At 43.8% G+C, this 26,423-nt stretch overlaps 2 protein-coding genes across 5 annotated transcripts in view; both read right to left on the bottom strand.

Moving 5' to 3' along the window:
• Positions 1-949: 949 nt before the first annotated feature.
• LOC307236969 (uncharacterized protein) lies at positions 950-7,325 on the bottom strand. The gene is made up of 3 exons (XM_080009564.1): positions 7,057-7,325; positions 5,996-6,288; positions 950-1,825 (listed from the first exon to the last, which is right to left on the bottom strand). The coding sequence occupies exons 1-3, from the start codon at positions 7,259-7,261 to the stop codon at positions 1,037-1,039; spliced, it is 1,287 nt and encodes a 428-aa protein (XP_079865690.1). The 5' UTR covers positions 7,262-7,325; the 3' UTR covers positions 950-1,036.
• A 2,276-nt stretch (positions 7,326-9,601) lies between these two features.
• LOC307237141 (autoimmune regulator-like) overlaps positions 9,602-26,423 on the bottom strand; it is a 19,939-nt gene continuing 3,117 nt past the window's right edge. Inside the window, exons 2-17 of one of the 4 annotated variants that reach the window (XM_080009787.1) lie at positions 21,778-21,952; positions 20,763-20,954; positions 18,606-18,728; positions 16,595-16,728; positions 15,150-15,194; positions 15,011-15,059; positions 14,732-14,881; positions 14,509-14,592; positions 12,772-12,918; positions 12,509-12,648; positions 11,385-11,453; positions 11,120-11,253; positions 10,852-10,969; positions 10,360-10,434; positions 10,071-10,214; positions 9,602-9,980 (exon numbers count right to left, since the gene is read on the bottom strand). In XM_080009787.1, coding sequence (XP_079865913.1) covers positions 9,894-9,980; positions 10,071-10,214; positions 10,360-10,434; positions 10,852-10,969; positions 11,120-11,253; positions 11,385-11,453; positions 12,509-12,648; positions 12,772-12,918; positions 14,509-14,592; positions 14,732-14,881; positions 15,011-15,059; positions 15,150-15,194; positions 16,595-16,728; positions 18,606-18,728; positions 20,763-20,954; positions 21,778-21,952 — 1,866 coding nt within the window. In that variant the 3' untranslated portion in view covers positions 9,602-9,893. The remainder of the gene's footprint in view (positions 9,981-10,070; positions 10,215-10,359; positions 10,435-10,851; positions 10,970-11,119; positions 11,254-11,384; positions 11,454-12,508; positions 12,649-12,771; positions 12,919-14,508; positions 14,593-14,731; positions 14,882-15,010; positions 15,060-15,149; positions 15,195-16,594; positions 16,729-18,605; positions 18,729-20,762; positions 20,955-21,777; positions 21,953-26,423) is intronic. The other 3 variants (XM_080009788.1, XM_080009789.1, XM_080009790.1) reach the window with 3 other exon arrangements.

Raw genomic sequence — 26,423 nt, forward strand, 5'->3', positions numbered from 1 at the left:
AGAAGCGACCGCAGCAACCACCACGGGTAACCGCCTGCAGCTAGCCCCTCCGTCCAGCCGCCACCGCCGGGACAATACAGCAGTCCAGCGGCCAGGCCAACCCTCCAAGCAGCCCCCGCAACAACCAATTCTCAGTCCGGTGTCGGGGTCTGTGGTGTGGGGATGGTGTGGTTTGACCCTGTCCTGGGTCCAGGTAATTGGGGCCAAGGATCGGTGGCTGCATACCTGTTGCTCGTTGGTTGGTCTAACGAGCGACATGTAAACCTCCCATCCCCACACTCACTCAGGAGAGGAGCCTTTGTCATGACATGCTGTCCATCTGCTCCGAGGCTTGGTCCATCAAGCCCTTCTCTACAATAAACTTGTGTTTTCCCAACTCCATCGTGCCAGAGGGCCCTGAATATGCCACTCCGATGGCGTTTTGTTGGTGGAACTTTACACACATATATATATATATATATATATATATATATATATATATATATATATATATATATATATATATATATATATATATATATATATATATATATATGGTGTTTTGTTGGTGGAACTTATACAATATATATATATATATATATATATATATATATATATATATATATATATATATATATATATAATAAATATATATATATACACACACACACACATTGTACATATATATATTTTTTCTATTTTTTGATTTTTTATTATTTTTTAAATAATAATTTTGTTGCTTTTATATATTGCCGTACCAGTACTAGGTATTATTACATCTTTAAACACTGAGAAGTATGTGATTCAAGCTTAGACTCCAGGAAAGATTCCTTTTTTTTTTATTGCCATTTATTAAGGTGTCAACAAAAACACTTTGTGGAGTAGGGTTTTTGAGATATTCCCGCCTATACATTTATCGAAAAAAAGAGTCTTCTGAGCGCTCAAATAAAAAGATACGCCGAGATCTTATTTATAAAGGCCTGTTTTTTTGGGGGGGCAACACATGGCATTCTACAAGAAAGTAAGAATGTGCTAGGAGTCCACGGTCTGACTAAATCTATACATTATATGACTTGTGATCGGCTAGTCTCTGCAGCAGAGCGATGACCGTGTCCTGTTTGGAGGTGTGGAGCTCCAGGGCCGTGGCGATCCTCACCAGGGACTCGGCCATGCACACCTCCCTCCTCTCGCGCCTCCACTCCCGGGCCCTGGCCTTACGGCGAGCCGCTCTGTTGTGGTGGGTCCGCTGGGCTAGCCTCCTCATCCTCCTCCTCTCGTCCGCCCCCTCGCCCTCTCCCCGGCTCGGTCCTTCCGCTCCCCCCAAAACAGAGCTGGAGGAGGGTGAAGAAGAGAAGAGAGAGGGGGAAGCGGGAAGGTAGGAGGAGGAAACGGGGCAGGGGTTGTGGTGGCTCGGGCGGCTGGAGGGGAGGACGTCTGACACGGCGGGAGGGGTTTTCAGGCTTAGGTAGCAGCGGGTTATAATGCCTGGCGTGGCATGTGAGGTGGGTGCGGTGGAAGAGGGTGTGAATAAAGGCACGGCGGATGGAGAGGGACAAATTGTTGCTTGCTGAATGCCGCCGGCAACAATTTCGCCATTGAGGAGGAGGAAGGGCTTGACCTCTGGAACGTTTGTCCCTGAGCCAATGGCCTGGATGGGATTGAGGTCATTGGCAAAATCACAGTGAGGGCGGAGGATGGTCACAGGTTCCACACGTTGAGGTTTTGAGGCAATGTTTGCTGAAGGAACTGAAACTGCGGACACCTTGGTGCTTTTAGTTTTGGTTCTCTTGTTGTTGTTTTGGATGGTCTGAACGTTGGCAGTTTTGCCAAGCGTAGCATCCATCAGCTAGCGAGAGAAACATATACAAAAGGAAATAATACATATGGATTATTGAATGATTAGTGAAAATTGAGTATAGCTACTAAGACATGCTGTTGTTACTCATCACAAGTTCATACTAAACATTGAAATAACATAACAATTCTATAATAACATAGTAATGACTTAAACCTTAACATTCATTGTTATCCATGCCCCTATTATTGTGTACAAATGCATTAATCCTGTGCAGTATATCCATCTATACTTATACTTGTATCTTATACCCACAGCCATGCTAGCGACTATACTGCCACTGCCGGTGTTGGGGGTAACGCGTTACAAAGTAACTGAATTTAGGAACAGTAACACGTTACATTACACGTTACAGACAAATGTAATGTGATCTGCTGTTATGTGAGCACATCATTACGTACATCAATTACATGACAATGCATCTCAGGCGCAGTTACAGAGTAACGCAAAAGTAATGTGGCGAGTAGTGCAACAAATCATAGAGGACCTGCGTCACAGAACTCATCATAAGACCTTCATCACAGAACTCGTCGTGAGACCGCATCATATAACTCATTGCAATATCTAACTTATCATAAGACTAACATCATAGAACTTGTCCTCAGGCCTACCTCATCGAACCTACATCATAGCACTCGTCATAGAACCTACATCATAGAACTTGTCCTATATCGTGCATCAGAGAACTCATCATAAGACCTATATCACAGAACTCCTCATATAACCTGCATCCTAGAACTCCTCATAAAACCTACAACATAGAACTTGTCATAAAATCTGCATCAGAGAACTCATCATATAACCTGCATCATAGAACTCCTCATATAACCTGCATCCTAGAACTCCTCATATAACCTACATCACAGAACTCCTCATATAACCTGCATCATAGAACTCCTCATATAACCTGCATCCGAGAACTCCTCATATAACCTACATCATAGAACCTGTCATAAAACCTGCATCATAGTTCTCATCATAAGACCTACATCACAGAACTCCTCACATAACCTGCATCATAGAACTCCTCATATAACCTCCATCCTAGAACTCCTCATATACCCTGCATCCTAAAACTCCTCATATAACCTGCATCCTAGAACTTGTCATAAAACCTGCATCATAGAACTCATCATAAGACCTACATCACAGAACTCCTCATATAACCTGCATCATAGAACTCCTCATATAACCTGCATCCTAGAACTCCTCATATAACCTACATCATAGAACTTGTCATAAAACCTGCATCATAGAACTCATCATAAGACCTACATCACAGAACTCCTCATATAACCTGCATCCTAGAACTCCTCATATAACCTGCATCCTAGAACTCCTCATATAACCTACATCACAGAACTCCTCATATAACCTGCATCATAGAACTCCTCATATAACCTGCATCCGAGAACTCCTCATATAACCTACATCATAGAACTTGTCATAAAACCTGCATCATAGAACTCATCATAAGACCTACATCACAGAACTCCTCATATAACCTGCATCCTAGAACTCCTCATATACCCTGCATCCTAGAACTCCTCATATACCCTGCATCCTAGAACTCCTCATATAACCTACATCATAGAACTTGTCATAAAACCTGCATCATAGAACTCATCATAAGACCAGCATCACAGAACTCCTCATATAACCTACATCCTAGAACTCCTCATATACCCTGCATCCTAGAACTCCTCATATAACCTGCATCCTAGAACTTGTCATAAAACCTGCATCATAGAACTCATCATAAGACCTACATCACAGAACTCCTTATATACCCTGCATCCTAGAACTCCTCATATACCCTGCATCCTAGAACTCCTCATATACCCTGCATCCTAGAACTTGTCATAAAACCTGCATCATAGAACTCATCATAAGACCTACATCACAGAACTCCTTATATACCCTGCATCCTAGAACTCCTCATGTAACCTGCATCCTTGAACTCCTCATATACCCTGCATCCTAGAACTCCTCACATAACCTGCATCCTAGAACTCCTCATATACACTGCATCCTAGAACTCCTCATATACCCTGCATCCTAGAACTCCTCACATAACCTGCATCCTAGAACTCCTCATATACCCTGCATCCTAGAACTCCTCATATACCCTGCATCCTAGAACTCCTCATATAACCTACATCATAGAACTTGTCATAAAACCTGCATCATAGAACTCATCATAAGACCAGCATCACAGAACTCCTCATATAACCTGCATCCTAGAACTCCTCATATACCCTGCATCCTAGAACTCCTCATATAACCTGCATCCTAGAACTTGTCATAAAACCTGCATCATAGAACTCATCATAAGACCTACATCACAGAACTCCTTATATACCCTGCATCCTAGAACTCCTCATATACCCTGCATCCTAGAACTCCTCATATACCCTGCATCCTAGAACTTGTCATAAAACCTGCATCATAGAACTCATCATAAGACCAACATCACAGAACTCCTTACATACCCTGCATCCTAGAACTCCTCATGTAACCTGCATCCTTGAACTCCTCATATACCCTGCATCCTAGAACTCCTCACATAACCTGCATCCTAGAACTCCTCATATACCCTGCATCCTAGAACTCCTCATATACCCTGCATCCTAGAACTTCTCACATAACCTGCATCCTAGAACTCCTCATATACCCTGCATCCTAGAACTCCTCATATACCCTGCATCCTAGAACTCCTCATATAACCTACATCATAGAACTTGTCATAAAACCTGCATCATAGAACTCATCATAAGACCAGCATCACAGAACTCCTCATATAACCTGCATCCTAGAACTCCTCACATAACCTGCATCCTAGAACTCCTCATATACCCTGCATCCTAGAACTCCTCATATACCCTGCATCCTAGAACTCCTCACATAACCTGCATCCTAGAACTCCTCATATACCCTGCATCCTAGAACTCCTCATATACCCTGCATCCTAGAACTCCTCATATAACCTACATCATAGAACTTGTCATAAAACCTGCATCATAGAACTCATCATAAGACCTACATCACAGAACTCCTCATATAACCTGCATCCTAGAACTCCTCATATACCCTGCATCCTAGAACTCCTCATATACCCTGCATCCTAGAACTCCTCATATACCCTGCATCCTAGAACTCCTCATATAACCTGCATCCTAGAACTCCTCATATACCCTGCATCCTAGAACTCCTCATATACCCTGCATCCTAGAACTCCTCATATACCCTGCATCCTAGAACTCCTCATATAAACTACATCATAGAACTTGTCATAAAACCTGCATCATAGAACTCATCATAAGACCTACATCACAGAACTCCTCATATAACCTGCATCATAGAACTCCTCATATGCCCTGCATCCTAGAACTCCTCATATACCCTGCATCCTAGAACTCCTCATATAACCTTCATCCTAGAACTTGTCATAAAACCTGCATCATAGAACTCATCATACGACCTACATCACAGAACTCCTTATATACCCTGCATCCTAGAACTCCTCATATACCCTGCATCCTAGAACTCCTCATATAACCTGCATCATAGAACTTGTCATAAAACCTGCATCATAGAACTCATCATAAGACCTACATCACAGAACTCCTTATATACCCTGCATCCTAGAACTCCTCATATAACCTGCATCCTAGAACTCCTCATATAACCTACATCATAGAACTTGTCATAAAACCTGCATCATAGAACTCATCATAAGACCTACATCACAGAACTCCTTAAATACCCTGCATCCTAGAACTCCTCATATAACCTGCATCCTAGAACTCCTCACATAACCTGCATCCTAGAACTCCTCATATACCCTGCATCACAGAACTCCTCATATACCCTGCATCCTAGAACTCCTCACATAACCTGCATCCTAGAACTCCTCATATAACCTACATCATAGAACTTGTCATAAAACCTGCATCATAGAACTCATCATAAGACCTACATCACAGAACTCCTTAAATACCCTGCATCCTAGAACTCCTCATATAACCTGCATCCTAGAACTCCTCACATAACCTGCATCCTAGAACTCCTCATATACCCTGCATCACAGAACTCCTCATATACCCTGCATCCTAGAACTCCTCACATAACCTGCATCCTAGAACTCCTCATATAACCTACATCATAGAACTCCCAGGAGGTCTTGGCGTGTCCCATGGCACGGCAGCGGCCCTTGACCCTTTTGTACGTGACGATGAGGTTGTTCCATTTGCGGCGGATCTTCCCCGCGGGAAGGACGTGCCCCTTCGTAGCCATCTCCACCTGGACACTCCTGAAGAGCTGGGAGCGCTCCCACGTCTCGTAGACCCCCCAGCGGCGGCCCACCGCCCCAATCAGGCAGGTGACCGCCTCAGAGGAGAAGTCGGGGCTGGAGGGATGGCTCTTGTCCGGGAAGGCGGCGGGTCTCGCCGAAGCTAGCGACAGAATGCAGAGTCAACGTGTTTTCAAACGAGCAACTTTTCTGTTGAGGCCCACAAGCAGAAATCTCGGCGCCCGTCACCTCAAATGGACAGCAACAAAAAAAACCACAATTTTACAGATGAACCAATAGCCCTTAAGTTGTACCCCCTCCAAAGACTTCACGAAAATACAACAATTGTGTTATTTAAGATATGTCCGTCAATGTCATATTCGCCGTGTACTTATTATTGCACTTCTACATTGACTTTGGTTTGTTCGGAAAGAAATGTCTTTCTTCTGGGACGTTGCCACGTACTGTGTACAGTACGTGCATAGCGCTATCTCCCGGACCCCTGGAAGACTAGCCGGTCGTCCAAAACAAAACGTGACGTGCGTTCTATTCTTTTCAAGGCCCATTTCCATCCAACCCTCCAACAATCACAGCTCGTAGTTATCTAATAGCCACGAAAAATGTTTTTAATATGGTGTTTTTATGAGCGGACAACAACGCAAAATGCGGCCCTAGAAATAAGGATGAATAACAATAATAATAATGACAATAATAAGAATAATAATAATAAAAGTAATAATAATAATAATAATAATAATAATAATAATAATAATAAACATTCAATTGATCTGCTGCAGCCTCTCAGCCATTGCTAGTGCACGAGCATTAAATATAAACCATTGATTGGAATATGAATGAAACAACATGATGTCAAATATCAGTGGATATGTTAGTTTGAATCGGTCGATACGAAAGCGGTGCAGACACTCACACGGTGGAGTGGTGGTGGTGGTGGTGGTGGTGGCGGCGGCGGTGGCGGTCTGTGCCGGCTGCTCCTCCACACGTCTGTCGTCGTCGTCGTCGTTCTCGCGGCCGCCGCGTTCCCACGACACAAGCTCCAACACGCCCACGCGCTCCCCGTGCACCGTCTCCACGCTGACGTAGCCCGCCGCGGCCGCACTCGCGGTCTGCTCCATACTGAAGCTCACGGATGAGCCGCGGCGGCGGTGGGTTCCAGGGGGGAGGTGGAGGGCTCCGGGGCCGGTCGCGGGGGCCCGTTTCCAGCCAAACGGAGCGGCTGCGTGTGACGCCGGGAATTCCCGTGTGCGCGGCTCCCCGCGCTGATTGGCCGGTGCCGACTGCGACAGTGACGTCGCCGCCGTTCGGTCGCAGCCATACCTATAGGAAGGCGGTGACGTAATGATGACGTATGAGGCGTCTACCGAGTACTAAAAAATAAAATACGTCAAAGAACACATTTGAAGTATTACAGCTGGAAAATCCCCTTGATGCTCGTTTGTACTGTGTACATTACCAATACCAGCTACTAGTCTACTAGTCCCATGACGCATTGCGTTAAGAATCAACCAATCATGCTTTCGGGAAAACAAACATTAACTAGTACACACACCCACACACACACACACACACGCACACCCACACACACACGCACACACACACACACACGCACACGCACACGCACACACACACGCACACACACAGCGGGGGAAATAAGTATTGAGCGCGTCAACATTTTTCTCAGTAAATATATTTCTGATGGGTCTATTGACATGGAATTCTCACCAGATGTCGGCAACAGCCCAAGTAATCCACACATACAAAGGAATCAAAACATATATGTCCCTAAATTACGCTATGGGCAATAAAGTGGAATGAAACCGGCAAAAAGTATTGATCACGCTTGCTGAAATGTATTTAATACTTAGTAGAAAAGCCTTTGTTGGTATTGAGAGCTTCAAGACGCCTCCTGCATGAAGAAACTAGTCGCATGCATTGCTCGGGTGGTGATTTTTGCCCATTCTTCCACACAATCTGTCTGTCAAATCTTGGAAGGTTCCGGGGGGCCTCTTCTATGAACTCTGATCGTCAGTTCTTTCCATCGATTTTCAATTGGATTCAAGTCAGGTGATTGACTGGGCCGTTCGAGAAGCTTTATTTTCTTTCTCTGAAACCAATGGCCGTGTGTTTGGGATCATTGTCTTGCTGAAATGTCCACCCTCGTTTCATCTTCAGCATCCTGGTAGATGGCAGCAGATTCTTTTCAAGAATGTCTCAGTACATTTCTCCATTCATCCTTCCTTCAAATATGTGAAGTCTGCCGGTAGCATATGCTGAAAAACAGCCCCACACCATGATGTTTCCACCTCCAAACTTCACTGTTGGTATGGTGTTGTTAGGGCGATGTGCAGTGCCATTTCTCCTCCAAACATGGTGTGTGCTATGACACCCAAAGGGTTACATTTTGGTCTCCTCTGACCAGACTATTTTATCCCAGTATTTCATTGGCTTGTCAAAATGTTGTGCAGCAAACTTTAAACGAGCCTCACCATACTTTTTCTTCAGCAATGGTGTCTTGCGCGGTGAGCGTGCATAGAGGCCATGGCGGTTGAGTGCATTACTTATTACTTACTACTTATTACGTATTGTTTTCTTTGAAACAACTGTACCTGCTAATTCCAGGTCTTTCTGAAGCTCTCTGCGAGTGGTCCTTGGTTCTTGGACAACACTTCTAATTATTCTTTCGACTCCTCTGTCAGAAATCTTGTGAGGAGCGCCTGGCCGTGGCCGGTTGATGGTGAAATAATGTTCCTTCCACTTCCGGATAATGGCCCCAATGGTGCTGACTGGAACATTCAGAAGTTTAGAAATACGTCTGTAACCAATGCCGTCAGCATGTTTTGCAACAATAAGGTTGTGAAGGTCTTGGGTTTTTGGTTTTACCCATCATGAGATGCTTCTTATGTGACACCATGGTAATGAGAAGCCTTTTTATAGGCCATTAATTAGGACTAAACCAGTTGATATTAATTTGTAGTGATAGGGGGCAGGATTGCTACCTAAATTCTGAGATTTCAGCTGGTTTCTTAGCATCCCATGCCTTTTCGCACCTCTTGTTCTTCACGTGTTCAATATTTATTCAATTTCATTCCACTTTATTACCCATAACGTAATTTAGGGACATATATGTTTTGATTTCTTTGTATGTGTGGATTACTTAGGTTGTTACCGACATCTGGTGAAAATTTCATGTCAATAGCCCCATCAGAAATATATTTACTGAGAAAAATGTTGACGTGTTCACTACTTATTTCCCCCGCTGTATCTCCTTTCGTAGCGACCGTGAAGCATCATGGGAAACGTAGTAACTTACTTCATGAACCAGCAGCCTCGCCCACTTCTCCACTGTTATTGCAATACTGTACAGTACACTGGTTGTGATGGATTGGATCATGCAATTTTTTATTAATTTTTTGTAGATTATTCGACAATAAAGTGAAGCCCCACTATTACCATCGTTAATTAATAAGGTCCAAAATACCATTACAACATAGTTAAAAATATTTATATCATTAAACATAGTTAAATGATATATTTTGAAATACTGTGTGCATCTTCCAAATGTATAATGAGCTGCAACATGACACTACACTCCATTTCACTTGGATCATATAAAAACAGGAGAATGTAGAGCTATCGTACGCACAATATTACAAGCCATTATAAGTGCAAGTAAAGCTGATTTAATTGAACACACAACACTATTACGAGACACAATGATTTCCTTCTGATCGTCAATTTCTTCCAGCTCTACTGTTGAATGCGAAATACATTCACAAGGTTTTTCTCAAACAGGTAGCTCAGGATGACGCCGTTGGCCCTGAATTCTGCGTTGTCCTGCAGAAGAACAACAAATCAAATATAAATCGAAAGTATATTTCCATTGTAGAGATCCCTGAGATGAGATAAATTCGTGTCCTACTGTACCCTGTTGAATTTAGCGCAGTTTGTAAAAATGAGCCGGATGTCCAAAACAAACTCTCCGACAGTGTTGTACCCCCTCGTCTGGAGCTTTTCAACCACCTTGTCCAGCCACATGGGAGTCTGGATCACCTTGCGGTAGCCGCTCACCTGGTGGGAAGGGGCAGAGATGGAGGCATCGCTTCCACTACGGCTCAACAACTTAACCCTTCAACTCATTTGGTCCAAAAGAGAGACACATATAGAGCGAGAGAGAGAGAGAGCGAGGGGGGGGGGGGGGGGGGGGGGGGCTTACCTGGAGGCATGGGTCTGTGGCGAAGATTCGATCCTCATCTGCAGTGTACAGTGACAAGGCAAGATGCTGGCACTCCTGCGGATTGATGGACAGAGGCACAGACTGATGGACAGAGGCACAGATTGATGGACAGGGAGATGGATTGACGGACTGACCGACAACATTTCTACGCAGCGCTAAGACACAGTTTGGTGTACAGAACTTGTACTTTTCCTAGTCAAATAATCAGTGGGTGTATGTCTGACCCATACCTAGCAGGTGCTTGGGCGGCTTCATGACTGAATAGATAAAGCAAGGGAGATGTTTTTTTAACAAGCAACGGGCAGACAGATAGAATAACAGCCATATACAAAAGGGTTTTGGAATGTGGACAAGACAACCAGAAGGAGAGGGTCAGACCAGCTGAGACATACAGACGGACAGACAGACAGACAGACGGACAGACAGACAGACAGACAGACAGACAGACAGACAGACAGACAAAGTGATTACCAGCATTTTGTCCCAAATGGGGCACAGCAGGGCAGTTTCATGGGTCAGCACAGAAGGGTCACTGTACTCATGAGTGATCTTCAATATACAGAATGTACAAAGCCACTGGCTGCCGTCCCTAGTCACAGACAAACACACACACACACACACACACACACACACACACACACACACGCACACACACACACACGCACACAGAAATGTTCAAAAGTCATAAATAGGCCTTCCGTCTTATTTCATCGTCCATTTAATTTTTGTCGAAGCTCACCCCAACATGGCGTCCTCCACAGGAGGGAGGTGGCATCTCTGGTGGAAGGAGCGAGGGCAGCTTTCACACACCACCAGCTCTCCCTCTTCCACTTTCTTACAGATGAAACACACGTCGTCGTTCTTCTCGTCCTCCTAACCGAAAACAAATGGGGCCAAAGGGAACCTTTGCAAAGCAGAAGCTCAACGCGTTTCGGTGTGACCATATTGTGAAAAGCCCATGAATATTTCCCCCACAATTCCCCTTGAGTGACACAGGGACCCACCAGGGCTTGGTGATCAGGACGGCACAGCCTGCACCTACACTGGAACCAGTGCAGCTCCAGGACTTTGGTCTGAAATAGATAAACCCAGCTTTTCTTATTCAGTTGTTCAAACAAAAACAGTTTCGTTTTTTTTAGTTTTGGGGGCTTTGTTTTTTATATATAATTAATTGTGATTAATTGCATGGTAAGTGTGTAGTTCATCAAGATTAATCAACATTTTTTTTTCTTTTAATTTGTGCTGTCAGCATGCTGGGCATACAACACAGAGTTGTATGCTATTGCATCTAGGACAGAGTTAGTCTGCAAGTGGAGTTCAAGTTCTCAACCGTCGGCCGTGGAGCAACCCCCACGCCCGGCCCTGAGGAGCATAACTTAGTCCTAGGGAGCACGATGAGACCCCGCACCCCGGGGGCGCATACATACAACCAATCCCCAAGTTCAGGCACAAGACACATCTACAGGCACAGAACCCAGGCTGCGGGTGCCAGGCACGGACCGCAGGGCCGGAGCCAGGCCCTGTGCCGACAGACCGGCAACCTGCCCGAACCGCCCGCCCCGCAGGCGAGCCGGACCCCCATGCCCACTCACCTGGATGTTAGCCCACCCCACCCCCGGGACAACGTGGGCCCCAGGGGCCCCGCAAGCAGATCCACCCTGGGGCCCCATTAATCAACATTTTTTTATTCATTTTTGTTTTACTATACATTTACATAAGACCTTGGTTTTATCTACATATACATGAAAACATTTTTTACAAATAGTAAGGTGACGTTAATCTCACGATAATTGCTTAGTTAACTGCAAGTAATTGTACGTTTTTGAATCGCGTTGTTTTTACATAAAACCTAGTTTTTATGTACATTTACATAAAAAATGCATAGAAACTGTATTATTATGTATTTATGCCTATTTTAGTCTGTAACAAGTTCCATATCTGTTTTCTATTGTGGTTTGAGCAGTGCACTTGGTTCATCAATAGAAAAACTACATTGTTGGGATAAAACATGTGAAGGGGAATACACACACACACACACACACACACACACACACACACACACACACACACACACACACACACACACACACACACACACACACACACACACACACACGTGTCATTGTACCTCTAGGAGCACATCGAGTGGCCTTCCCTCCCACAGGATGTCTTTCTTCCAGAGGGAATCCGGCTGAGCCGATCCTTTCTTCACAAACTCCGCTGGGCTCATCCACCTGGTCTCCGTGCGAATACTCTTCCCGCACGTCCCTGGCGGCGGAGCGAAACCTTGACTGTTATCTCAATATCATCGCAATGCACAACGCATGTTTTAGTCACGGAAACCCAACCAAAGTCTACCCCAGTACGAGTAAATACGCTATGCAGCGATACCTGAAGCAAATCGTGCCTTGTGCAACGTCCCCGTGAGAGCTCCACACGTGACTGTGAACACTGTGCGGTCGTCGCTACTGTCACGGCTGCTGCCTTCCTCCTCCTCAGCCACACCTTCATCTTCAGCTTCTTCCTCTGCGTCTTCCTCTGTCACGTTTACACGCAGCAGGATCACACTTATTAATGCGGTGTGCTACAACAATAATTTTGCTATGTGCTATACAGTATCGCATTTTCCATATCTGTCTGTCTGTCTGTCTGTCTGTCTGTCTGTCTGCCTGCCTGCCTGCCTATCTATCTATCTATCTATCTATCTATCTGTCTATCTATCTGTCTATCTATCTATCTATCTATCTATCTATCTATCTATCTATCTATCTATCTATCTATCTATCTGTCTATCTATCTATCTATATCTATCTATCTATCTATCTATCTATCTATCTGTCTGTCTATCTATCTATCTATCTATCTATCTATCTATCTATCTATCTATCTATCTAAGGGCTGTCAAACGATTTCAATAATAAATCATGATTAATCGCATGATATTTCTGATAATAATCATAATTTATCGCAATCTCAAATTTGACCCTGAAGAAAGTGCATTGACTTAAAGCCCTACAGTGATTTATTATTGAAAAGAGAAACAAAATATAATCTTTATCAGAATGTATTTTCGGCAATTGCAACTGGAATTGGGTGATGTACAATGACTGACGGGGTCAGGGGGCAAAATGTATTAATTGTGCTACTCTTTTTAGTGCGTTGACAAAAATAACGTGGTAAATTGACACCCCTAATATATATATACACCGATCAGCCACGACATTAAAACCACCACCACCGCCAAATCAGCTCTAAACCATCGAGTCATGGACGCCACAAGACCTCTGAAGGTGTCCTGTGGTATCTGGCACCAAGACGTTAGCAGCAGATCCTTTAAGTCCTGTAAGTTGTGAGGTTGGGTCTTCATGGATCGGGCTTGTTGTTCCAGCACATCCCACAGATGCTCCATCGTATCAGACCTTAACCCCGTCCATCCACATGATGTAAGAAAACGTGATTCATCGGATCAGGCCATGTTCTTCCATTGCTCCATGGTCCAGTTCTGATGTTCACGTGCCCATTGTAGGTGTTTTCGTCAGTGGACGGGGGTCAGCATGGACACTCTGACCAGTCTACAGCTACACAGCCCCATACACGGCAAGCTGTGATGCACTGTGTGTTCTGACACCTTTCTATCAGAGCAGCATTAACTTTTTCAGCTATTTGTGCTACAGTAGCTCTACTGTGGGATCGGACCAAGCAGGCTAGACTTTGCATCAACCACGTGCATCAATGAGCCTTGTCCATGGGCGCCCTTGAACCACTTTTGGTCGGTACTAACCACTACATACTGGGAATACCCCACGAGACCTGCCGTTTTGGAGATGGTATGACCCAGTCGTCTAGCCATCACAATTTGGTCCTTGTCAAAGTGGCTCAGATCCTTACGCTTGCCCATTTTTCCTGCTTCCAACACATGAACTTCAAGAACTGATTGTTCATTCGCTGCCTCATATATCCAATACCTTGACAGGTGCCACTGGAACCAGATGAACAATGTTATTCCATTCACCTGTCAGTGTTTTTAATGTTGTGGCTGATCGGTGTATACTGTATATATATATAGTTTATATATACTGTATATATATATATATATATGGTTATGTATATAATAATTTTGCTCCACACCCCCCACAGTTCGTAGGGGCACTCCAGTTTGGGACGACGAATCAGAATCCTCCGAATCTGAATCCTCTGAATGCGAATCGGATTCTGAAATAGAGAAAAATATAACCAGCCATGTTAGACAGACTGAAAAGTAAATTTCCCAAGGCATAACGGCTGCCCCCGAATAAAGATGTTCCTGGTTGGCTGTTTACGCGAACGCGTTGTTCAGGAAGTGAAGACGGACCTGGAGGAAGTTGACTGATCGTCAAATGACGCAGCGCCTTCGTGTCTCTGACGTGACGCTGATGTGTCGCTTCTGGTGTGGCCCCGGGGTGAGACTCTACTCGTTGACTAACGTTTGGTCGACCATTTGGGGGCAGCCCTTCAAGGCATGCTTAAAAGCCAGTTAACATTTCCCAGATGAATACACAAGCTATCTATGTGGTGAGAAAGTGAGATCTCAAACAAAGAAACAGAAAAAAACATGTGATGACCAAGAAAAATATATTTATTTGCACCAAACCTGTGTCCGAACTACTGTCTTGGCTGGAGGTAAGTTGCATCTTTTTGACCTGGACAGGGACACAGATAAGCAATCTGTGAACAATCGGAGAAAATGCGATTATATTGTGATGTCAGTTGATTTTCTTTTTTTTTATTACCTTTGGACGCCTCTGTTTAAAGCCTGGGCATTTTAGGTGTCCGTCCTACAGTGTGTTCCAGGGGAAGACACAGAGAACATTGTAAAAAACAGAGAAATCTGCCTCAGATTGTTATCCCCAACCAATGTCAAAGATATAACTTATTATTATTATTGTTATTGTTATTGTTATTGTTATTATTTTTATTATTATTATTATTATTATTATTGTTATTATTACTATTACTATTACTATTATTATTATTATTATTATTATTATTTATATAAACAAAAAGCCACTCATCATTGCAACTTATATGAAAAAGTTTGGTGGGCATCTCAAACAGAAAGAGGTGAGTCATTGTTTTTTATTTATTTATAAAACCCTAACTGGCAAGTTGCCGTCATATATGACCTCTGTTACATTTGTCCAATAGTCATTATTCAACAACACACATTGAAACTTGACACAATTATACCAATGAGTCCATTTAGGACCATAATTACACAGTGCTGCGCCCATGAATTTAACTGTTTTTAACTGTGTTTGACTGTGTTCTGTATTCTTCTATTTATGTACTCTTGTCATCATTGTAAATGAGGAGATGCCCTCAATGATTTTAAAGAATAAAAAAGATTGAATGAATGAATGGATGAAAAAGCGGAGTTATTGCGGGTTTATTATCGTTAACACGCCTATATAATTGATTTTCTGACTTCAAATAGTGTAGATGCATGGCATATACCGTACAAAACAGTGTTTTTCATCCATTCCGCACACTAGTGTGCCCTGAGAGATCGCCAGTTGCGCTGTGAATTTTTATCTAATTCCACTTAAAAAAAATAGAAAATGGAAATGAGCTTTTGTGCTGCAAGATCAAAATTGCAAGGCTATAAGAATTCATCTGATTCGTCAGAAAAACGTTCACTCTGAAAGTGCTGATTAGTCGTTGTGATGAAAGCCTCGACTCATTCCTGAGATTTCGGTTCCTGACGACTCGTTCGATGTTCCTACTCTTGGATGGCTTGGTTTGGTTGGTGAGCAACGAGAGTCAGAAGAGTAGGTTTGGCTCTGAGATGAAAATGTAATTCTCACAGAAGTTAATTCGGTAAAAATCATTTATTTTATTGGAATGCAAGTTGTGCTGCCCTGGCCCTTTTTTCCCCCTCTAAGTTGATTTGGTCCCCGGTGATTTCCTTTAGTTGGTGAATTGAAGATTCAGCCGCTCAGAGGTTCGTTTTGTTACGACCAAATCTTTTAGGCCATAATAACAAGCTCAGTTCTGCTTGTTTCTGCCGTTTCAAGTACTTAAATGTGGTGTGCCGGGGGGCTACTCCATTGCAAAACGTGTGCCATGGCAGAAACGGCGGATTTGGAAACAATGGTTTAAAATATGGGATTGGTTCTTGGTTGTGGACTGGATGGGGGATAAGGATGTTCCTGTATTTCGGTGATGGATGACAGACCTTAATGAGTCTTTGCAGCGGGGTGCCCGAACATCGGATGCTTGACTTCCAGTTTTTGCAGTGCTTCTTCCCACCTAACGCCTCAAATTCAGGCGGGCTGAGGTAGAGTCCGTCCACAAGGAGGCACTTCTCCCCTGAAACCCCAGAATGATTATTACCTCTGTTATTATGACTGTTATTAAGGCATAATGTAACTATCATGGTTTCATTTTTCGATCCGGGTAATGATATCAACGTTTATTTACAAATGTGATTAAATCGCATTGCATGTAGCAAGTGTGGCTCGGCACAACAGATAGATGGATGGACGGACAGACAGGCAGGCAGACAGACAGACAGACAGACAGACATACAGACAGACAGACAGACAGACAGACAGACAGACAGACAGACAGACAGATAGATAGATAGATAGATAGATAGATAGATAGATAGATAGGTCACTGTAGTCTGTTATTCAATCCAAGTCATATCCTTTGACTTAAGCCGTGTTTCCACCGCAGGAACGAGGAACCTTTGGAGGAACTCAGTATGTTTCCACCACAGGCATCAGGGTCGAACTTAAGTTCCGGGAACAATGTCCCCAGAACCACAAAGCCCCTGCGCAGCGGGGTAGTACTCTTCAAAAGTCCAGGAACTTTGGGGGTGGGGCTTGCAGCACTTAACGTTTTTGATTGGTTGAGTAGACCCATGTTCGATTCCCTGTGTGTGAGTTCCTGTTTCTCAAACTTGATAATAAAACAGTTTTTTTTCAAGAGTAAATACAACCACAAAAGAATAAAATGGATAAAGAAAAACAACGAAAGTGATATTTCACGATTACTTGGTTGTCCTTCTTTATCCATTTTATTGTTATTGATTGGATATTTATTATTATTATTCTGCTTGGCATTTTTCGGGCTAAAAGTGCCTGGCCCATGACAACCACTGGAGCTACGAACATGGTTGAGGTCTCGTTGGGACCGGGACCTTTCAGAAATCTTGTGGTTCAAGTTTCATGCATATCAGTCCAAATTTGGAGCAGGAGCTATTGAAAAAACAATGACATTTTACCGGAAGCAGCAGAGCGTTTTGGCATCGCTGACGCTCCGAGGTTCGAAACCTTGAAGCGGGATGAGTTTGTTGTTCGTTATATACGTGCAGGTTGTGGCTCCGGACGCCCATCGGCATCGTGCGAGTGTAGATTCCATCGCTCTGTAGTGGTTATAAACTGGGCGTGTGCAGGTGTCTGTGTATCGCCTTACCGGCTTGACGTTGACAAAGCTTCTCGTTTGGTATCTCTTATCTCTTTTGCTCTTTTTGTAAATAAAGGCATTCTGTTCGTTGTGTCCCTCCTTACTTTGGAGATTTGAGAAAGTCGTAAGACACAAACTTTAGGAGTCCACGATGCGTTTAATGGTCACGCTTCCGTCACTAGGTCATCATTGCCCGACACCGCACCAAGCAGTCGCCTGTCCTGTCACTGAGAGTGCAGTTCTACTTCTACGGACAACACGCCGAGTTATGACAATGAGAAGTTCTGTTGTTTGAAAGACAGGAGGGCTGCGCTGTGTAGACCGCATGGTGGTCGCTCCACGAGACGAGCGTCCGGGAGATGACGGAACGGGGGGAGTCATGCTGCGTTCAACGTAAACTCGGAAAGTCGTACTGCTTTTCAGAGAACCTGGAAAACACGACTCAAGCAGGACCCCGTGTTTTTGCTGCCTGCAGCTGGATTTTTTCTTGTTGCTGTAGAGCCTTCTGCATTACCACCACCTACTGCACTAGAGTGGAGTGGTTTTATTGTATAGTCACGAGCAAAGATGATGGTGAAAAAACAGCTGTTGATTTCTCATACGCCAGCAGACTAATTGGCATCATCTTTGTGGGTCTTTAGACCACGGTGGAAAAGCAGATGGCAAAGGGCTGAAGGAACCTTTTAGTTCCTTGAAATAGTTCCTAAAAGTTACTGGTAGTTTGGGTGGAAACGTGGCATAATATTCGGAAGTGACCTCAAACGCTGTCGTCTCACCCTGGGCAAGTTTGCGGCGGTCCAGCATGGCCTCGTACACATTTCCACATTTCACAGGCAGGAGTGCCATATACAAAGGCCAGGTCCAGATCGGTGCCTTCTCTCCCTTCTTCGGGGTAGAACCTGCAAGCATGACATCCAAATAGGAGGAAAGAGCCAGTGATGAACATCATAGCTATCTATCCATCTATCCATCTATCCATCTATCTATCCATATATCTATCCATCTATCTATCCATCTATCTATCTATCTATCTATCTATCTATCTATCTATCTATCTATCTATCTATCTATCTATCTATCTATCTATCTATCTATCTATCTATCTATCTATCTATCTATCTATCTATCTATCTATCTATCTCTCTGCATTTACATGTACACTAAAGTCGTGATTTTATTCAGAATAAGGAAATATTTTGTACAGAACCTTCATAAGTTATGTTTCTGTCACGCCCCCTCACCCCATTTCCCCATACCGCCCCCAAATATTGCCCTGGCAATATTTCAAATATGAATACTGTATACTAGTGATAAAATGGCTGAGGGTCAAAGGACTCTCATAATAATACTAATAACTTAAATTTGTATAGCGCCTTTCAAAAAACCTAAGGTAGCTTTACAGGAGAGGGGCGGGGGGGAGGGACAGATTAAGGGAGAGAGGAACGAAGCAAAACAAAGGAATAGCTAAACTCACTAACTAATGGGGAAAGGCCATGGTGAAAAGGTGGGTCTTGAGGGTTGTTTTGAAAGTGTCCAGGGTCGGGGCGTTACGGATTACGGGAGGGAGAGAGTTCCAGAGGGTGGGGGCTGCCACGCTGAAAGCTCTGTCCCCGAAAGTTCGTAAACTGGTACGGGGGACGGACAGCAGACCCATGCTTGAGGACCGCAAGCTCCAGGATGGAGTGTGCTGGTGGAGGAGGTCGGACAGGTATTGGGGGGCGAGTGCGTGAAGGGATTTGTATGTGAGGAGGAGGAGTTTGTAGGAGATGCGGAACTTGACCGGGAGCCAGTGGAGGTGGATGAGGGTGGGGGTGATGTGCTGCCAGGGCTTGGTGTGGATGAGAACCCTGGCAGCTGAGTTCTGCACATACTGGAGCCTGTCCAGGGCTTTGCTGGAAACCCCGGACAGGACTCCGTTACAGTAGTCCAACCGGGGGGTGATGAAAGCGAGGATTTCAGCCACGGAGTCTGAGAGTAAGGAACGGAGACGGGAGATGTTTTATGATATGATAGAAGGCAGACTTGGTGATGGATCTGATGTGTGGCTGAAAGGAGAGGGTGGAGTCCAGGATAACACCCATGTTGCGGACCACGGGAGATGTGATGGAACAGCCGTCGACAAGGAGGAGGAGATCTCCAACCTTCCGGGGCAGCAGCTTTGGGGCCACAACCATGAGCTCTGACTTTTTGCTGTTGAGTTGGAGTAGGTTAGTTGTCATCCAGGTTTTTATGGCATGGAGGCAGTTGACCAGAGACTGTGGAGTGAGCAGAGTGGATGAGGTGCTGAGATAAAGCTGTGTATCATCAGCGTAGCAGTGGAAGTTGAGACCATGGTGACGTGGACGAGTGTTGTTCCGAGCACAGAGCCTTGAGGGACGCCGTGGTTAACTGGGGCATGGGGGGAGGAGGAGCCGTTGATGTTGACAAACTGAGTTCTGTTTGATAGATATGATTGAAACCATGAGAGAGCTGTACCAGTGATGCCAAGGAGGTTGGATAGGCGTTTGAGAAGGATTGTGTGGGAAACCGTGTCAAAAGCAGCGGAAAGGTCCAGGAGGATGAGGTTTCTGATGTTACCGGAGTCTGCAGCGAGGAGGAGGTTGTTGGTGATCTTGATTAGGGCGGTCTCTGTGCTGTGGTGTGCTCTGGAGGCTGACTGCAGGGGTTCGTAGAGCTCATGGTTGGACAGATGTTGATGGAGCTGGGTGGCCACTGCTCTTTCCACGACCTTACTGAGGAATGGAAGGTTGGAGATCGGCCGGTAGTTGTTAAAATCGTCAGGGTCCAGACCAGGCTTCTTCAGGATTGGGAGTGATGGAGGCGATTTTGAGACTGGGGGGAACTGTACCAGATGCTAGGGAGGAGTCTCTAAACAATGCAAACACCATCTTCGAAAGTCTCACCCGATCTTATTGGGAAGAACGACAACCTACCAAAGGATGGTTTCTGGAGCCTGGTCCTCTTGGTGGGGGTCGCCAGCGCAGACGGACCCGGCTGCTGCACCTCCTGGTCGCTTGCTCCCTTGGGTTGCGATTTCACCGTCTTCCCTCGCTTTTTACGTCCCTCCCCGTCCCCGCTCGTCTTTTCCACTTTCTCGGGCAGCTTTTCGTGAAAATGGATGGAGCCTGTGTTAAATAAGAGATGATACTGACTCTGGACACTGGACGACACCCCAACATACACATTGCAACAACTGGGCACGTATTGCAAAAACTGTGAAATATATTACAATAATACTATAATAATTGTTGTGGATAGCATAATCATTTAGTAATAAGATAGTAATAATTGAGCATCATAATTTACTCATAACAAATGATTATTAATTCCTAAATTTATAAATTGTTCCCCATGTCCGTACTGTTACACGATCATACATATTTAACCATCCCGTACAGCATGTCCATCTATATTTATACTTATGTTTTATACCCTCATCCATACTGCCAACCTAGCTAACTTATCCTTATTTAACTTATCCTGCGCATAGAATTTATGCATATGTATATGCTTTATGTTTATTCTGTATATTATTTTATACATGGCTATTTGTTTTTATTTGTTTCTTTTCTTTGTATATTTGGGATTATCATTGTTTATTTTATTGTAAAAAAAAATTCCAGACATATTAAGCATTTTTCTTTTCATTTTATCTTTTATCATTGCACATTTGGCTATTTTTGTTTTTTTATTTGGCTATTTTCTTTATATATTTGGCTATTTTCTGTACACTTCATATTTTTGTTTTATTTTATTTTTTCCAGTCTGTTAAGGTCTTTATGCCAATTGCCAATACAGCAGCCCACCAATCTTCACCTCGTCAAATTTCTCCTATGTCAAAATGTACTTGGCTGACTTAATGGATTGTGATTGTGATTGTGATTGTGATTGTGATTAAATGAAAAAGGCCCGTCCACATGATAGTCATTATATGGGGGTGATTCTGACCGTCCATGAGGCTGTTCCGCATCAGCTTTAGCGTGGGGTAGAGGCTCAGCATGCTGTCCTTGAAGACGCAGCTCCAGAACAGCTTGATGTGCTGCGGATGCTCCCTCTCCAGCCAGTCCAGCGCTTCGTAGAGCCCGTTCTCCAGGTTCTGTTTGGTCCTCATTCGAATCACCTTCTGGAAAGGGTCAAAGGACAGAAAGAGAGGCGCGCTCATTTCCAAAAATCGCGACACCCCACCATGCTGTGTTTCTGTCCAGATTTAGAGTACATTTTAAGGCAGTGCTGAATGAGGCTGGCCGGATGTCTTCACAAGCACTCGATTCCCGTGCGTCGAAGGATTTGAAAAGTAAAAGCTTGGCTGTCAAACATCGCAAACATGCAGAACTGCGCTTGCTATATCATGCACTACGAATAGCGATGCAAAACTTGCGAGCAATTGGTTCAAATATTTTTTCATCCAACTCAGGAGTGGGATCAATCTTCAATTCACAAACTGAAAATAATCACTGAGGACTAAATTCAAATGCACGGCAAAAAAAAGAGCCAAGGCGTTTGTCACAATTCCTTTTGAATTTGACTGATTTACTCTTTGCATTCCACCGAAATAAATCGTTTGGACAGAATTACAGATTCTCGTGAGAATTCCATTCACAACTCAGAGCCGAACCGACTCGGCCTCTCGTTCATCGTTCAGGAAGTCGTCCGTCGCTCACCATGCCTTACGCAAACTGAATCAATTGAACAAAGAGTCGGCAAAACCGAACCACTCTTTTGTTAGCGACCGAGTGAGTCGCCAAGAACCCAATCTCAAAACAGAGAACAACCTTTCATCCCTACGAATAATTATCACTTTCAAAGTAGAACATGTTCTGTTCTGAACACGGAGCTGCTATTCTTCTGGAACTGATGAATGAGAGGAATCAGGACAGCCTTGCAATTTTGATCTTGCAACACAGGAGCTGAGGTGAGACAACTTTGATGCTTGAACAAATGTGTCCTTTAAGTTATACATTTCTGAGGTCCCTAATTTTGGCTAACTCATTACCAATTATCACTAGTTATTTCAGACCATAGTATCAATAAGCTCCGACGTTACTGTCAACGGTATTGGAGATTGTAAAAAAGGTGATCTCTGTTCATTTAGGCTATACAACACGTTTTTCAACTTGCAATACACACATGGTTAATAACAAGTCAGCTTAACAGTGAAAAAGCACAGATGATTCATGATTTCCCTTATGTATAATTCCACATCGAAATGTTATCCCTGTGCATTTTGTAAACTTCTATCTGTTTTATCCTATTATTGTAATGCACACTGACTGGAAAAAAATAATAATAATAATCCACATCATTCCTCAAGGTAGATACATATACAGGTACAGGTACTTAACGACCGAGTTCCGTTCCTACGACCAGGTCGTAAAGCGAAATGGTCGATAAGCGAGGACCCGCCCCCTTACTGTCATTTCAGTCTTGGCGATGGCAAACGCGAGTGTAGTGAATACTGACCGACTGCGGGAATGAGAGTGAGACTGAGAAAGGGTGAAGCGAGATGAGAGGCTTGACGCTGAGACGCCGCGCTGCCATCTCCCCGACCACAGTTCTCTTACGGCGTACAACAGGTAGGTTGTGAGGTGAGGAGTAGGTGTTTGTGTGTGTCTGTCACCAGACTCTGCGCTTGGCGTTTTTTAATTCATGCTTCGTGCTTCACGCTTAATTCATGCGGTCCTAAAGCCTGGGTAAATGGTGGGTGTAGCAGTTCCGCCTGCCACCAGCCGTTTTCAGGGGCCTTCAACACAAAGACAGTTCATTGTAGAGAGTGGGACAGACACTCTCTCCGTGTGTGTGTGGTGATGGATGATTCACCTGTTGCTCATTGATTGCTCTGACGAGCAACCGGCGTACAGTCACCCTGATCCCGGGCCCAATTACCCAGACCCAAGACAGGCGTGGCTGCTTCAACCACACCACCCCCACACCACAGTGGGTTTACTTAATTCGGTTCTACTTTTTGACTTGTTTTTCAACCTGCTCTCACATATCTGCTATAATCACAAAGTGTTCCATTTGACGAAAACACGACTGGACTAGCATGACTAGATTGACTCTATTGATCCGCAATTGATCCATGTGTGGCGGACCGAGGGGCGTGGTCAAGCACCGGCTGCAGACGACAGCATGGTCCCCTCTCCCGCGGCCGCCAAGCTGCCTCGATTTCTTAATGTCTGTCCGTCTTGCAGAGGGGATCGGCGCACAAGCTCGACCAGAAGCGAGCTGGGAACGCCATTCCTCCTGCGCCCCAAATCATCACCACCATCATCATCATTATTATTAATTATTATTAATACTTGTGGCCTGCGATCGGTTCCGTTGTACCCTTCAATAAAAACTCTCGCCCTGTTGGTGCACCAGGGCAAAAAGGACTCCGTCTCCCTCCCCTCCCTGAACCCTCACCTGTGGGCAGAGACTCCCACACCATCTATATCTCGACTCATCTACATCACATATAGTAGATAATAACTGGATGTGAGTATTCTCAGTTGAGTAAGAGTCCCAAAGGAGCGAGTCCCGGCATATTTGAGTGTGTCAGTGTTGTGGACAATGTTATGATGTATTAAGTATGGATGTGGTTTATTTTGTCTTTTTAACATTTTATTTCTATGCTTTTAAATATTGCATGTCTCATGGAAAGCACTTTGAATTTGCCTGTATGAAATGTGCTGTGTCAACTCATAGACTTAATTTGTTCTTTTGTTGTTCATTTCTCCCGCCAAACCATTATCATTATCTTTCACACCTGCACAGCATTTGTATCCCTTGTCCCCCGTCCCACGTTTTTTGATTGGCTCTAGTTCATTCAAACCAGTGCAGAACAGACGTTGGCCCAAAATCCATCCTTTATCCAACGGCCGTAAAGAAAGCAGGGACGGCTGTCATCACTGGGCTGCATCTCCAACTCTGTAGACACTTTAAGTTAAACAAGGTCTTGCAGTTTTTCCAGTTAAATGGTATGAAACAATGTTTCTATAGTAGTCTGCAATAAGTAAATATCATATAATTGGTTAATATAATTGAAATCTGATCTACAACTGTATCTTTGAAATTGGTCAGTGGGACATGTTTGCAGTTTTGCATTTACTTCTATGTATTACATATATGTTGGTTCTTTGTTTTTTAAACAGGTCTTGATCAATTAGCAAATCCAACAGCAGCTCTCAGTCTCTGGTACAATGTAGACTCATATAAAACACATCTAAATTGATTGCACTCTTTACAAAAACATTTCAATGTAGTTTTATCTAGTGTGTCTATGGAAGAGGCTCGCGTAGCCGCGGGCAGTTGAAAAAAAATGAACCTCTCACACAAAAGTATTGAAATGCCGCGAAGCCCTGCACAGCCCCGTGAGGCTGACGTGGCCAGTGGAGCTGCAGCAGAGGACTTACATGGATTGAATAGGAAGCGTGCCCTTACGGCACGCCGCAACCGTACGCCGCACCAACACGCTCGATGTACTTCCACCTGACGCCCCGTACATACCAGACGTGCAAGCGCACAGACATGTGCGTGCGCATTCCGTGAACGATGGGGAAAAGTGATGGAATTCTTGGTGCCTTTTGTTCAGACCAAAAGGTTAGTACTTAGTAGTTAGTAAGTTAGTTAGTTAGTACTCCTGCTGACTTTCATTCTTCCTCTCTCTAATGCATGCCTCCACTTCTCCAGGCTCTCCTCAATCTGCTCCCTACTCTCGCTACAGATCACAATGTCATCCGCAAACATCATAGTCCACGGAGACTCCTGCCTAATTTCATTTGTTAACCTGTCCATCACCATTGCAAACAAGAAAGGACTCAGAGCTCATCCATGACGCAATCCCACCTCCACTTTGAATGCCTTCGTCACGCCTACTGCACACTATACTGTATAATATATTTATTTATATTGGAGCTCAAAAAGCACCCTGAAGTCTCCTGATTCCCTGGATGAAGGTACTGATATTCTTTGTATATGTAAATAGTTTGATTTGCTGTGAAACCATATTATAGCTTTAGTTCGGGTTTTTATGTATATGTTTTTTGTGAAAAAAAAAAAAAAACGTATCTATAAACAATGATTGTTTTTGTTATTTCTATGTGTTTATATAAGCTTCTTATTCTTTTATTAGGTTAATAACAATAACCATAACAGTTTATGTTAGGTCTGAAAATAAATGGTTGTTTGTGCATCATCTAGGTGGGATGATGTGCAAAGTTTTGAGAAAAAGTGTAATATAAACAATATAAATAAATTAACATAATAGGCTACATTTTACAATAGTAATAACAATAATTATAACAATCACATGGTGAAATTACATGTGCATTATTATCATTAGGGTTCCAGCCTGCAGTTTTTCTCTGAATTTTTCAGGCTAAAACTAACTGAAAAAGAACGGCAGAAATTACAAACACAGTTAACATCTCCTTTGAACCGGTATGACACAAACATGTGGTGGTTCAACTTTCATCCAAATCGTTCCACATATGGAGCAGAAACTAGTAAAAAAACAACCAAATTTGACTCAAATCACAGACGTGGTCCAAGTCACCGAACGCGTGTTACGCATGTTATGATATGCAAGTATGTACAACATGGCTAAAACTATC

Source organism: Zeus faber (genome assembly GCF_960531495.2).
Source record: "Zeus faber genome assembly, chromosome: 11".
In the NCBI taxonomy this organism is placed as follows: domain Eukaryota; kingdom Metazoa; phylum Chordata; class Actinopteri; order Zeiformes; family Zeidae; genus Zeus; species Zeus faber.